Source organism: Cololabis saira, chromosome 16, assembly GCF_033807715.1.
Source record: "Cololabis saira isolate AMF1-May2022 chromosome 16, fColSai1.1, whole genome shotgun sequence".
In the NCBI taxonomy this organism is placed as follows: Eukaryota; Metazoa; Chordata; class Actinopteri; order Beloniformes; family Belonidae; genus Cololabis; species Cololabis saira.
In genome coordinates this window covers 839454-853616 of record NC_084602.1, presented here as the reverse complement: position 1 = coordinate 853616, position 14163 = coordinate 839454, and the positions used below count along the sequence as shown (strand labels likewise).

General features: G+C 42.6%; 1 protein-coding gene across 2 annotated transcripts; it reads left to right on the top strand.

Annotated features, from left to right (window-relative positions):
• The first annotated feature begins 1631 nt into the window (after window positions 1–1631).
• haus2 (HAUS augmin like complex subunit 2) lies at window positions 1632–12297 on the top strand. 2 transcript variants are annotated; one of them, XM_061743406.1, is made up of 8 exons: window positions 1648–1769; window positions 2601–2697; window positions 3826–3903; window positions 5050–5148; window positions 7457–7526; window positions 9218–9350; window positions 9426–9534; window positions 12007–12297. In XM_061743406.1, exons 3-8 carry the CDS (start codon window positions 3826–3828, stop codon window positions 12160–12162), a joined length of 645 nt encoding a protein of 214 aa, XP_061599390.1. In that variant the 5' UTR covers window positions 1648–1769; window positions 2601–2697; the 3' UTR covers window positions 12163–12297. The 2 variants fall into 2 exon arrangements, with proteins under 2 accessions (XP_061599389.1, XP_061599390.1); XM_061743405.1 differs by lacking the exon at window positions 2601–2697 and having other exon boundaries at window positions 1632–1769.
• Window positions 12298–14163: the final 1866 nt, after the last annotated feature.

Below are 14163 nucleotides of genomic sequence, written 5' to 3'. Positions count from 1 at the left end.
CCTTCCCGGAGGAAGATATCACAAAGTGGCCCGATGTCCAATGGCCGGGTATTCATCTGTATTTGGTTGAGAAACCTAGTGTTTACACTCAGGAGAAGCTGCAACACTGTCAGCAGCTGTCACAGCTGAAGTTTGTAAAGAATTATGACAGTCAACTGAATGTATTTTATACACTAGACATTTTAAGTTATTTTATTGTTTCATATTTATTTAATTTATCTCATTATTTTTGTTAATTTACTGTGTCCCCTTTGTTTCTTAATGAGTTTCATTAAGCATTTTCTTTGAATGAAAGCCATGTCATGTGTACCTTTGTCTGTGCTGAATGAATGAAGTTGATAGTTATTTAAAAAAAAATAAAAATTAAAAATTATATGAGCTTTATTGTCCATCCTGCATCTCACATTATCACCATTAATTTACAGAAACATATTCCCACTAATATGATAAAAAGAAAAACATTAAAAGGCATATAATGCAAAATACTGTTTTTTAAAACTTAGTTCATTATTTTTAGGTAAATTCATTATTTTTATTTGAGGGTTTGTGGGGATTAATATATCTATAATATACCTGAGTTTGATATACAACACATATAGTGAATATATGTATATTTGTGCAGCATATTTACAGCTGTGGAAGTTGGATGTTTGTAGCTTTAAAAAGAGAAAATAATCAATACATTTACACAATCAGTGAGAAAAAACAAATAACTCCGGTAGTTTATTAGCAAAATTTTAATAGTCAAGTAAATCATTAATGGCTGATATTCAATTCCTAGTCACAGCTCCAAATCACTGATGAGAAAATAAAAAAATGTCAAGACTTGATGTTATTATTCAGAACCCTTATTTCTAGGATTTTTTCGGAACAACACTTTTACTAAGGTTTGTGAGACTAGCACACACAATAACAATATCATCATTATTCCTCTGGGAATTGCAAAAAATGTATGTTCCGCAGGATTTCGATTTGTACACCCGTACACACAACAGCTGGTGGACATGTTGTTCTTCTATAACGTTACTGCAACTCCAAAAACGCAACTTAAGAAACAAATCTTCCCTCGCTCCATTCAAACTCATACAACTTCTACCGCTCTTCTGCCGCAACAATGCGCGCGCATCCTGTGATGACGTAGGCTGGAAAGGGGTCTATATGACTCTGTCCTTCACAGGATAAGTAAAATGGATCACTGCAAAAACTCAAAATCTTAACAAGAATATTTGTCTTATTTTTAGTTAAAATGTCTCATGTTAGTAAAAAAATCTCATTACACTTAAAACAAGACTCATCACTGGACAACACAACAATTTTCACCTGTTTCAAGGTCAAGTAGATTTTCACTTGAAATAAGTAGAAACATCTGCCAGTGGAACAAGATTTATTGATATAAAAAGATTTATATATATATATATATATTTATATATATATACATATATATATATATATATATATATATATATATATATATATATATATATATATATATATATATATATATATATATATATATATATATATATATATATATATATATATATATATATATATATATATATATATATATATATATATATATATCTATGGTTTGATTGGTGCGGAGAGCGCGCTGCGAGCGGAAGCGGAAGTGACGCGTGTTCGGCGGTTTGTTTGGTTCCCGGCGTCGTGGAGGGAAAAGGTTCCGATCACCTGGTACTAAAGAACGTCTCTGCTGGTACTGATCATCTGGTACTGATCATCTGGTTCCACCAGACACCGATGAGGAGGTAAGAGTTTCTCCCGGTACCGCTCCACCAGACCCGGAACAGGACACGCCCGGGCTTCTTTTAATTCACCTTCATTTATTTATTTATTTCATTTATATATTTAAAAAAGGACAACGCACATTAATGAATTTGAGCACTTGAGTCCATCATGTAAATGTGCCAGATTTAGCCTTACAGGTCCCTGGCAGGTTGATGGCTTATATAAAAACATTAAAGAGAACACACTAAAACAGTAGAGCACAGAGTACAAACAATTAGTAAAACCATGACATAACTCCGAATAATGACAAACAACATAAATGAAGAACAAGAGCACACAAACACATTAGCTCACACAAAAGCACATAAGCACAAACAGGTAGTAAAAACAATAACCTGATTATACCAGATCATGACAGCATGTTTGATTATCCATTGATTTGATTATATTTAATGTTTTTAGAGAAGGAATAAAGAGATGTGATGTTCCTTAGTTGTATGGGGGTAGTGTTCCAGGTATGAGCTGCTCCAGAGGAAAAGGCTCTGCTAGATGAATTTTGATTTGGTTTAATAAACTCATTGAGATTTAAATGAGATCCCAATTTAGACAAATATTAATAAACTTCAACCTAAATTACTAAAACGTTGGATGATGTGTATAATGTAAATAACAGAATGAAAGGATTTATAAATCTCATAAATCCATAATTTACTCCCTGTCACCAATAAGACAATAATTTCATAAAATGCTCAAATCTCTCAACATCTGATGTGTTGTCTTTGCTCGAGTGGGAGTAAATATGGATTTATGGCATTTATGAATCATTGAATTGTTGTATTTACATTTTGCAGATCGTTTCAACCTTTTTGGAATCAGGGTTTGTAAAATGTCACAAGTGTGTTGACTGGTGTCCTGCACACCGGAGCAGCAGCGGACCTCACAGAGGAGGTGAGACAGGTCTGTCCCGGTCTGTCCCGGTCTGTCCCGGTCTGTCCCGGTCTGTCCCGGTCTGTCCCGGTCTGTCCCGGTCTGTCCCGGTCTGTCCCGGTCTGTCCAGGTCTGTCCAGGTCTGTCCAGGTCTGTCCCGGTCTGTCCAGGTCTGTCCCGGTCTGTCCAGGTCTGTCCAGGTCTGTCCAGGTCTGTCCTGGGGCCTTCCCTACGCCAACCCTGACCCTCCCGTAGGAACTTACTTAAGATATGGGGAACTGGTGACGCAGGCGGTGAGGTGGTGAAGTGAAGCCAGATTCATGTCATACTCTTAATAATGTCATCACATATCAGACTTGTAATATTATAGCGCTGCTGATCGTGTCCCTCTGTGTTTGAAGCACAGCGTCAGTCAGGATTGTGCATTCGCATCGCCTTCGCACAGTGTCTTGATGATTTGCAATTACAGGCTGAGCCTACCCTTAATTTTTAAACTGTAAAAAGTGGGGGGGACAAATACATGATTTTGAAAAGTGGGGGGGACATGTCCCCCCTGTCCCCAGGCACTCACGGCGTTTAGCGCAGCAACGGCGTGCTGCCACTCACTCGCTTTATTTTATACTATTTATATACTTTTTCTACTTTTACTTTGACCACCAAATAATGTGGTTTTCCTGCCTCCACATCATCCACAACATTTCCATCTCAGTCCCCGTGAAATTTAGTGGCACGGTTGTTCGACACATCTCATTCATCAACAGGCTGCAGGAAGCCGCTGCGCATGCTCAGCAGGCTCATTTATATGCAAATACAGTCATGAACTACTTTGGATTGCCCATTTATGGTATGTAGTGGGCATGTAGAGGGCGGGATATGAGGCGAATTCACCTGCGCAACCTTCCAGCTGGACTGTGATTTATAAAGCGAACATTGCGTGCACACGGTTTTATAAATCAGGTATTTTTTTTGCGCCCGCCATTTTCGGCTTTTGGGTTTACGTGCACTTTTAGTATGAATCCTACACACTCTTTTATAAATGAGGCCCCTGGTCTGTCCAGGTCTGTCCAGGTCTGTCCAGGTACATGTGTCCACTCCCAGGCTCGCTGACCGGCTGTCCTCTGTGTGTCCTCGTGTGTTTTTGTGTTGCAGATGGCTCTGACTCCGTTCGCAGTGACTCCAGCTGCCAGCCTGCTGTCCAGATGTGTCTCTGTGGGAGCTGCAGACCAGGTCAGGACATGTGTCCCCCCAAGTAGCTGTGTGAGGCTGGTTCCATTGCCCTCCAGCAGTCTGGGGTCCTCCGTACTCTGGAGACGCTCCATACCAGTTCAAATAATGAGATAACACAACACAAATTCAGACCAATATTAAGTTTATGTAAATTGTATTTACGAGACACAGTTTCACACAGTCAGGACAGACGAGGTTAAGGGAAGTCAAAAACTATGGCCCCGTTTACACGTAGAAAAAACGGTGGTGTTTTCATGCGTTTTGGCCGTTCGTTTACACGAAAACGAAGCTCAAAGTCACCAAAAACCATCATTTCTGAAAACTCTGGCCAAAGTGGAGATTTGCAAAAACTCCGTCTTCACGTTTGCTTGTAAACAGAGGGAAACGGACATTTAGGCTTCAGAACGTCACATTATGAGACAGAAACGTCACCAGCGTCATGAGTGACACCTGTGTTTACAATTTGTTTGTAACCGTCAATATTTTCAGTATATCTGTTTTATATTCTAACGTCACACTTAAAAGTAACTGCACTTCTCTGTCACTCCAAACGAAAGACTCTCGTTCATCTTGGAAGTAACTGGAAGTTACTTGTGTCATTTGTTGATGTTTTTTTCCAGGATTCTGATTGGCTAGCATGACTTTATCTTCTCGTTACACTGCCCCCTGTAGGTTTGGCTGCTCATAGCACCTTAACAGCTGTTTATGCGGGTTTGTGGAAATTATGGTATTTTTCAAAACGTAGAGGGGGAAATATCTGTTTTTGTAATTCTGAATTAAAGAGGAATTAAACTTCCCATGTAAACGCACTCAGTGTGGGATCCTGTTGTCAGATACACACATTTACTTTGACTTCTATGTTACTGAAGCATTTGGGATATAAAATCAACTCCAGCATCAACAGTTCTACAGTTATGTCCTTGTATCTCAGTCCATGTCTGTCTTTTCTTTTATTTATCTTCTATTGCACATGAGCGATGCATGATGGTACAGATGTTTGACTGGTGAAAGTAGTGATTTTCTGATGCATTGTGGGATGTGTAAAACAGCTGAACATCAGCCATTCTCTCTGAGGTTTGTTGGGTTTGCCCTGCAGCAGACTGGAGGAAAACCTGAGGATGATGTTCTGTCTTCACCTGTCCTCAGGAGGAAATAGACTCTGCCTTCTCAGAGCCAAGTCCCGCCTTCTCTTCTCATCTGTGGGCGGTTGAAGAGCGAATCAGGACGCAGAAACGGCTCCATGAGGTATGTTTCTCAGTGGTGGCTATATTATTATTATTATGGTAAAAAGAGGAGCCCCGGTTTGTGATTGTTCACCAAAAACACGTTTAAAACACGTAAAAAGTACTAAACGCAGGCTCTCATTTTTGCAAATTTCCCCTCTGTGGGACTATTAAAGGTTTATCTTATCTTATCTTATCTTATCTTAGCCGGCGGACCTTCCAGCTATCGTTTGGCCGCACGGTTTTAAAAAAGGAAAGGCTTTTGTTTTTGTACTGGACAGTCTAAAAAATGTTTAACTTTATATGGAACAGAGGGAGGGGCTCTACGCAGATGATCTTTTGTTGTTATTATCTGACTTGTCACATTCGATTCCTGCAGCCCTCTCAATCTTAGAAACATTTAGCAAATTCTCTGGATATAAATTAAATCTTAGCAAGAGTGAGATGTTTACAGTTTGTGATTTGCCATTTAAGATCTCAAACTCTGGCTTTATTTATCTTCGATTATACGTTGCCAAAACTTTGGATATCCTTTATAGGAAAAAATTTCTTTCTCTGCTCTCGAGAGTTAAACAGAATTTTGAGCGTTGGTCTCTATTAGATCTTTCCATATCTGCCAGGATAAATGCAGTTAAAATGAACATTTTTCTGCGCTTTTTATACTTATTTCAATGCATTCCCATTTTCCTTCTTCTTTCTGTTTTTGGTAAAGTAAATAGGGATTTGGAACCAGAAAACTCCCAGGTTGCGCCGGCAAATTTTACGGCCCAAAAGTTTAGGTGGGATGGTATTACCAAACTTTCTTTATCATTACTGGGCAAATTAGAAATTTGACCTTTTGGCGGGTCCAGGCTATGATGTCAATATTAACATCGTTCTGTCCCAGGAAAAGTCTGGGCCCCATGGAGTTCAATCAGCTTTCTCTATCCCTGTGATGATAGATAACAGAAAATGTATCAACCTAGTGAGAAATGAAAAGAGTTCAATTAAATCTGCCAATCTGTTGAGTATAGCGTGTCATCCTCAAAACTCACCAGTGTCTCCTGTTAAGGATTTACATTTAGCCCCTTTAAATATCAGGTCTCTGGTTGGCAAATCTTTCTTAATCAATGATTTTATTAACGCGCACCACCTTGATTTTATGTTTTTAACTGAAACTTGGTTAAGTCAGGATAATAGTGCAGCAGTTCTTATTGAGTCAACACCCCAGAATTTTAGTTTCTTTAGTGAAGCAAGAATACATAAGAGAGGGGTTGCCACTCTGTTCAAGGACAGCTTCCAATGCAAGTGGAGTACAAAAACTTAATAAACAGCTAAGTTAAACAAAAGTTAAAATTTGAAGCTCGTCGCTGGGGCAAGTCCCTGTAATTGAACATACTCCAATGGGAAAGGCTTTGGCCTTTCAAACCAGCAAATAATAACACTTTTTATTTAACTCACGGTAACCTTTCAAGGTATTCAAGGACACTTTACAGCTAAATGAGAACAGGATGAAATGAATGAAAACAGACCGTCTCCAGTACAGAGGAGAACTTATTATTATTATTATTATTAAACCCTGTAGGTTTTAAACTGACTTTGACTTGCTTGGGATCAATTCTGGCCAGAGTGAACTTTAGCTTCTCTTCAGTGTCTGTAAATTTCCTCTGGAGCTCCTCCAGCCGTGTGCTTTTCTAGCCATCCATAACTGAAGTGGATCAAAACATTTCATCAAAATTCAAGTTAAAACCCGACTGAAGACCAAAGGTGACAGAGCCTTTGTGGCGGCGGCCCCTAAAGGCCGAAATATGGTTCTGCGTCAAAACGGTGGCGTGCCTACGGTGTGTGGTTTTCGTCCACGCAGACCACACGCCGTCACCTGCGCCGTCACTGACGCGCACCTCCCGAAAATTGTAACTACGCGTCGAGCGACGCAGACCACACGCAGACGGAGAGGGCTGTGATTGGTTCACTTGGAAGCAACGCATTTCCGGTTTCCGGGTTTGAAGCAGTCGTGAACTTTCAGGGCTCTTTTCTTCGTTTATGTGCGATTAGTGTGAAGCAGAACCTTAATTAAGCCTTAAGCTATGGATCACACTTCTTCTCCCTGGCTTTTGATTAGTTTTAGCAGATTTTGGCCAAATTTTATTTAAAACATATTCAAATTTTTTATTATTTTACTCTTTATTTCCTTGTATTCTGTTCTCATCTTCTATTTATTTTATCTTTGTAATATATGCCTTTTATTCAGCTATTTTTAACTGTACAGCACTTTGTTCAACCTGGGTTATGTTAAACTGTGCTCTCTAAGTAAAGATTGAGTTGTTGTTGTTTGTGTTCATGTGATGCAGTTGCAGCTCCAGCTGGAGCTGCTGAAGGTTGAGGAGCAGAGCGCCGACGTCACCAACGCCTTCCACCTCGGTGAGTCCACATCTGATCCACTGCTGGCATGAAAGCTTCATCTGCTGTCCCTCTTAGGCCCGTTTACACGGAGCAAAAACGCTGACGGTGATGACGGGGATGATGGTGGTGTTGGTGATGGTGATGACGGTGATGGTGATGACGGGGATGATTGTGGTGTTGGTGATGGTGATGACGGTGATGGTGATGACGGGGATGATGGTGGTGATGATGATGATGGTGGTGGTGATGATGGTAATGATGATGGTAATGATGACGGTGATGGTGGTGATGATGACGGGGATGATGGTGGTGGTGATGGCGGTGATGGTGGTGATGATGGTGGTGATGATGGTGATCACGGTGATGGTGGTGATGGTGATGGTGGGGATGATGACGGGGATGACAGTGATGGTGGTGGTGATGGTGATGACGGGGATGATGATGGTGATGATGGTGATGGTGATGGTGGTGATCACGGTGATGGTGGTGATGATGACGGGGATGATGGTGGTGGTGATGGTGGTGATGGTGATGATGATGATGGAGGTGGTGATGATGGTGGTGATGACGGTGATGGTGGTGATGGTGGTGATGATGGTGATCACGGTGATGATGGTGATGGTGGTGATGATGATGATGGTGGTGATGATGATGATGATGACAGGGATGACGGTAATGGTGATGGTGGTGATGGTGGTGATGATGATGGAGGTGATGGTGGTGGTGGTGACGACGATGGTGGTGGTGGTGATGATGGTGATGGTGGTGATGATAGTGATGATGATAGTGGTGATGATAGTGATGATGATAGTGGTGATGATAGTGATGATGATAGTGGTGGTGGTGGTGAAAAATTATTATAAAAAAAATTCTACTAATTTACACCTCCCACAATGCATCAGAAAATCACTCAACTTTCACCAGTCAAACATCTGTACCATCATGCATCGCTCATGTGCAATAGAAGATAAATAAAAGAAAAGACAGACATGGACTGAGATACAAGGACATAACTGTAGAACTGTTGATGCTGGAGTTGATTTTATATCCCAAATGCTTCAGTAACATAGAAGTCAAAGTAAATGTGTGTATCTGACAACAGGATCCTACACTGAGTGCATTTACATGGGAAGTTTAATTCCTCTTTAATTCAGAATTAAAATTAAATCTGATTTAAAATGAGTAAAAATTACCATGTAAACACCTAATTCCCAATGAAAATGGCTATTCAGAATTAAACTTAATTCCGAAGTAAGTGACTGGTTTATTCCGATTTTAAATCCGAATAGAATAATTCCTCGATTATGTTTACACTCATTCCTCTTTAAATTAATTCTGGTCTTTCTTTCTGCTCGTTCCCTCACCCGTCTGTCTCCATGACGCTTATATTCCGCGCAAGATGGCAGCACGCAGTAAACGCTGGTCAAGAGCAGAGACCATTTATTTAATAAATAGAAATAATTAAAAGAACAGATGGAAACAAGAAACATCAAAATTGTGAGCTTTTTAAGTTGTAGGTTGTAAGTTTTTTTTTCTTCTGGTAGACGTAACTTCCGGTCCGCCCCCCTATCCAATCAGAACCTTCCCAACCCCCAGACCTTAAGGGGAATTGGATAAAGCCGATCAAACGTGTTTTCCATGTAAACCTCAATTTGGAATTACTATTGATGATGATGATGATGAAGATGAAGATGATGCCCCCCCTACAGGTCAGAAGGACCAGAAGCTGCAGATTTTGGGTGGTCACCTCCTGAACCTCTTGAAGGAGCAGAGGAGTATTAGACAGAGACTGATGAGGCCGTTGGCTCGCACCAACCTTCCTGTCCCATCTCACGCACACAGGTAGCAATGGTCTCCATGGTAACCTGCTATCCAGCCCTGAGGGCAGACCTTCTGAGGTGATGTGTGCTGTTTCAGGTCCGTGGTGAACTCCTTCAGGCTCATGGTGGACTTCATCGGGTGCCTTGAGGAGAAGCTAAGCTGCGCCCACAACCAGAGCTCAACTAAGGACTGCCTCACTCTGCTGGTAAGTCACATGACCTGACTGAAGCCACGCCTCCTCTCCCGAGAGGCGTTTACTGTAGGGGTTGAGGTTTGTGCCGTCTGTGTTGTCTGGGACCCCTAATGCCATCATTCCTTCAACTGAGATGCCTCATAGATGAGACCCAGGTCCAACTGGGTCCCATGTTTGCAAGCACAGTCACAGCTGTGCCTTACAGCTCTTTTCCACCAAACGCTTCCAGTGCTAGCACAGGCTAGTTCTGTGCTAGTTTGGGCTAGTTCTGTGCCAGTTCGAGGCTAGTTCTGTGCTGGTTTGGGGCTAGTTTGGGGCTAGTTCGGGCTAGTACAGGGCTAGTTCTGTGCTAGTTTGGGGCTAGTTCTGTGCCAGTTTGGGGCTACTACGGGGCTAGTTCTGTGCTAGTTTGGGGTTAGTACAGGGCTAGTTCTGTGCTAGTTTGGGGTTAGTACGGGGCTAGTACAGGGCTAGTTCTGTGCCAGTTTGGGGCTAGTACGGGGATAGTTCTGTGCTGGTTTGGGGCTACTACGGGGCTAGTTTGGGGCTAGTACGGTCTAGTACAGGGCTAGTTCTGTGCTAGTTCGAGGCTAGTTCTGTGCCAGTTTGGGGCTACTACTGGGCTAGTTTGGGGTTAATACGGGGCTAGTACAGGGCTAGTTCTGTGCCAGTTTGGGGCTAGTTCTGTGCTGGTTTGGGGCTAGTTTGGGACTAGTTCAGGGCTAATTCTGTGCTAGTTTGGGTCTAGATTCATCCTGAAACATAAACATGGCCGATGTTGATGGCAAAACTTTGCAAGAAGTCAATTCCAGAGCCCAATCATGATTTTTAGGGCCAGGATCAGCATGGGCAGATATTGAAATTAGATTATCTGGTTTACATGGGACTTCATCTCGACTATGAAGAAGATGGACAAAACCATCTTTAGTCAGCAGAGGATGATTGTTCATGATTATTCAGATGATGATTCCGAGGTTAAAGAGAAAGTTCGTTTTTTTACAACCTGGACCTTATTTCTGGCATTTTTTATGGTCGTGTACTCACCCAGGCAAGTTTGGTGTCATTTGGAGTCCTTCGGAAGATATTAGGGGTTTTTTTGCGAGCCGCTTCTCCATATAACGGTAGTGAACGGGGCACAGCGGGACACAGACGATGCAGCGTCTAAATAATACATGATTGCCGCGAAACTCTTCATTTATTTTATGAATCACTAGATCTGCTTCCAGGACCTGTTGTCTACATCCGGGGCTGTGTGTAACAAATAAATCAGTTTGTAAACAAGACCTCTGAACTCATGACGTCATCTCTGTGCGCGCATCCCAGACACAGCTCTGTGTACGGCTGGAGTTCTACTGTTAGTTTACTGTTAGTTATTTGAAACATGTCTGAATATTTGTCAAATTCTGAGGTTGTGGACGATGTCTTTGAATATGATGGACGTCCTTACCGTTTTGAGCCAGAGTATACGGCTGAAGAGCTCACTGAACGGAGGACAGAGTGCGCGCACAGAGATGACGTCATGAGTTCAGAGGTCTTGTTTACAAACTGATTTATTTGTTACACACACAGCCCTGGATGTAGACAACAGGTCCTGGAAGCAGATCTAGTGATTCATAAAAGAAATGAACGAGTTTTGCAGCAATCATGTGTTATTTAGAGGCTGCATCGTCTGTGTCCCGCTGTGCCCCATTCACTACCGTTATATGGAGAAGCGGCTCGCAAAAAACCCCCTAATATCTTCCGAAGGACTCCAAATGACACCAAACTTGCCTGGGTGAGTATACGACCATAAAAAATGCCAGAAATAAGGTCCAGGTTGTAAAAAACTGAACGTTCCCTTTAAGTCCTGATGTAACGCAGTAATAATGATTAAATAGTGTTATAGTACAACTACATCGTATTCATGAGGCCAGAAACGGCTGAAACTAGATGTTGATGACTATAGATGGACCAGCTACGTCACATCCAGCGCTGCCAGAGAAAAGAGTTTCTGTGAGACGTTTGTAATTCAGGTTTTTCTTTGTGATATTTGGGTCTCTGGAAAGCGCCTAGAGACAACTTTTGTTATATTAGACACTATACAAATAAAATAGAATTGAATTGGCCAGGTTTGGAGTAATAGAAATGCGATTATTGGTTGTTCTGAGGGATTTCATGCTCGGTTTACAGGTTTCCTGCTTCTGCTTTGGTGACCTAATGAATGACGTAGGTCCTGGCTTTCTGGTGCTCGGAAAAGCAATAAGTTCTTTATATAACCGGGTTGGAACTGGCCCCAGCACCGGCCCAGCACCGATACCGATTTTGAGTTGGTGAAAAGCAACACCAGTTTCCCCACGAGGAAAGCTGGTTCCGCAGGCGGCCCTGAGGTTGATCCACATATCCCTCCCCCAGATTCAGGTTCATGCCAGGCCCGGGGAGGGAACGGTGGGTTCCTGGTTCCTGCTTCTGGGTCCTAGTAAAGCCCTGAATCTCTGTCCCCGTCAGGACACGTCGGCTACGCTGCTGCTCATGCTGGCGAAAGAGACGGAGACTCTGTCCACCAGGATCCTGCAGTGGAGGACGCTGGACGGCAGTCACGTGACCTCTGATACGCACCGTCCTCACCCTCCTCCTGCTGCTGCACCTGGAGATGGATTCTGACCCGGACTTACGTCACATCCCACAATCGCTTTGATTTGTTTGGGTTTTTTTTCTGGTTGCAAAAACTTCCTGATCCAACCACTTAGTCCATTTTTAAAGATGTTGAAGCTGAATAAATGATCTTGATTATTGGCACCGTTTTTTTTTCATGCAGTTGTTCTCCAGGTTCTACCACAATGGAACCAGTAAATGACCAATGAGCTGCAGCTCCCAGTACAAGTCAGGACTTTAAGTTCTTTAAACTTACACAGGTTGAATTTCATGATGTTGAAGACCTGAGGAACTTCCTCACCTCCTGTATTAAGGTTAGATCTTTTCCATGACGCTTCTTCTCAAAACAAAATTAAATCTCTGATAGTTGGATGAAGACACCGCTGCGGGGGGGCGGTGTTTCCGTGATTGCTGTTTTTCAAATAAACCTATCTCTCGTAAATCGGACTGCGAGACGGCTCTTCAAAACAACGAGAAAGAAAATGTCAACGTTGAAGATGAACAAAAACATCTCTTATCTTTGATAAATTATTTTGAATAGATGATGAAGGAGCGGACCATCATTCATGATTATTCAGAAGTCCTGATGTAACGCAGTAACAAGGATTAGGAAACAGGTGGAACCAATTGTTGATGACTGTAGATTGAGCGACTACGTCACATCCCGCACTGCCGGATTATCCAATCTCCCGAAAAACCTAGAAGCGTAAAAATATTTATTTGACATTAGGGAGGTTTTTTTTTTTAATTAGTGCCGTTCCATGATTTCTTTATTAGGGCCCGAGCACTGACAGTGCGAAGGCCCCATTGTATCTGTAGGGATTGTTTTTTTTATTTCCTCGTTTTTCTTCCGACGAAATGAGGGCCTTTTTGACCCCCTAAACGTGCCCCAAAAGTCACCAAATTTTGCACGCAAGCCAGGCCTGACGAAAAATTTGATATTTAATGGTTTGCATTAATGGGCGTGGCTTAATGGCTCAACAGCGCCCCCTAGAAAACTTCGTGCCTCAAGCCCCACAATACGGTTTGACGTACATGCACGAAAATCGCTACACACCTGTAACATGTCGCAACTTAAAGAAAGGTCTCTTGACGCCATGGCCGAAACCCAACAGGAAGTCGGCCATTTTGAATTAATCGTGTAATTTTGGCGCAATTTATGCCATTCCTTCGGCAGTTGATGCGGCCCGAACCGTAACGTGCACCCAGGTGTGTTATACCTCAAAATGTGCGTCTCCATCCTCGACCGTGGTGACGCTAGACGCCAAAAAGCGCGCCCCCCCTTCATCTGATTGGTCCATATTTGATAGTTCCTACTTTCTGCCATAACTTTTGAATGGTTTGACATAAAGACTTGTGGGTGGTGTCATCGGACATGGTTTTGAGTCCTTGACTATAATTGACTCAAACATAGTCTCAAACATAGCTTCGTGGTAGATATGCTGCTATAGGCCTATGCTGCAGGGGGGGACCGACATGATCCACTGGGCGGTGCCTCCCACCCTTCTTCTCCTTTTCCATTTTTATTTATTATAAATATCTCATAGCTATCATTTTTGTCCATCGTTCCTGCAGTTTCTTGTGCTGGCCCCCCTTTTTTTCTCTTTTGTGCATGTTAGCAGGGCTTCGGGAGCTGCGTGCTGGCCTGCGCCCCCCCCCCTCTGGCCTTCCCACTGCCTGCGGCACCCCCCCCCCCATCATCCCGCCCCATCATCCCGCTGCTGCTTCCACCTGCCTGCTGTGTGCTGCTGACGTCCCTGACTGCCCCAGTCTGGCCTTCGGCAGGAGGGTCCCCCCTTATGATCCAGGTCCTGGTCCAGGTTTCTTCACTCCTAAAGGGGAGTTTTTCTTGCCACTGTTTGGCTTAAGGTTTTTCTCCCAGTAGGGGAGTTTTTACCTGCCATTGTTTATGTAATAATTGCTCAGGGGTTTACGTTCATGTTCTGGGTCTCTGGAAAGCGTCTAGAGACAACATATGTTGTATTAGACGCTATACAAATAAAATTGAAT

Excerpts from the sequence above, each read along its gene's own strand:
- haus2 (XM_061743405.1), top strand. The coding sequence starts at position 3,826 with ATGGCTCTGACTCCGTTCGCAGTGACTCCAGCTGCCAGCCTGCTGTCC. Across the intron at positions 3,904-5,049 it reads CTGTGGGAGCTGCAGACCAG|GAGGAAATAGACTCTGCCTT; the intron begins GTCAGGACATGT and ends ACCTGTCCTCAG. Across the intron at positions 5,149-7,456 it reads CGCAGAAACGGCTCCATGAG|TTGCAGCTCCAGCTGGAGCT; the intron begins GTATGTTTCTCA and ends CATGTGATGCAG.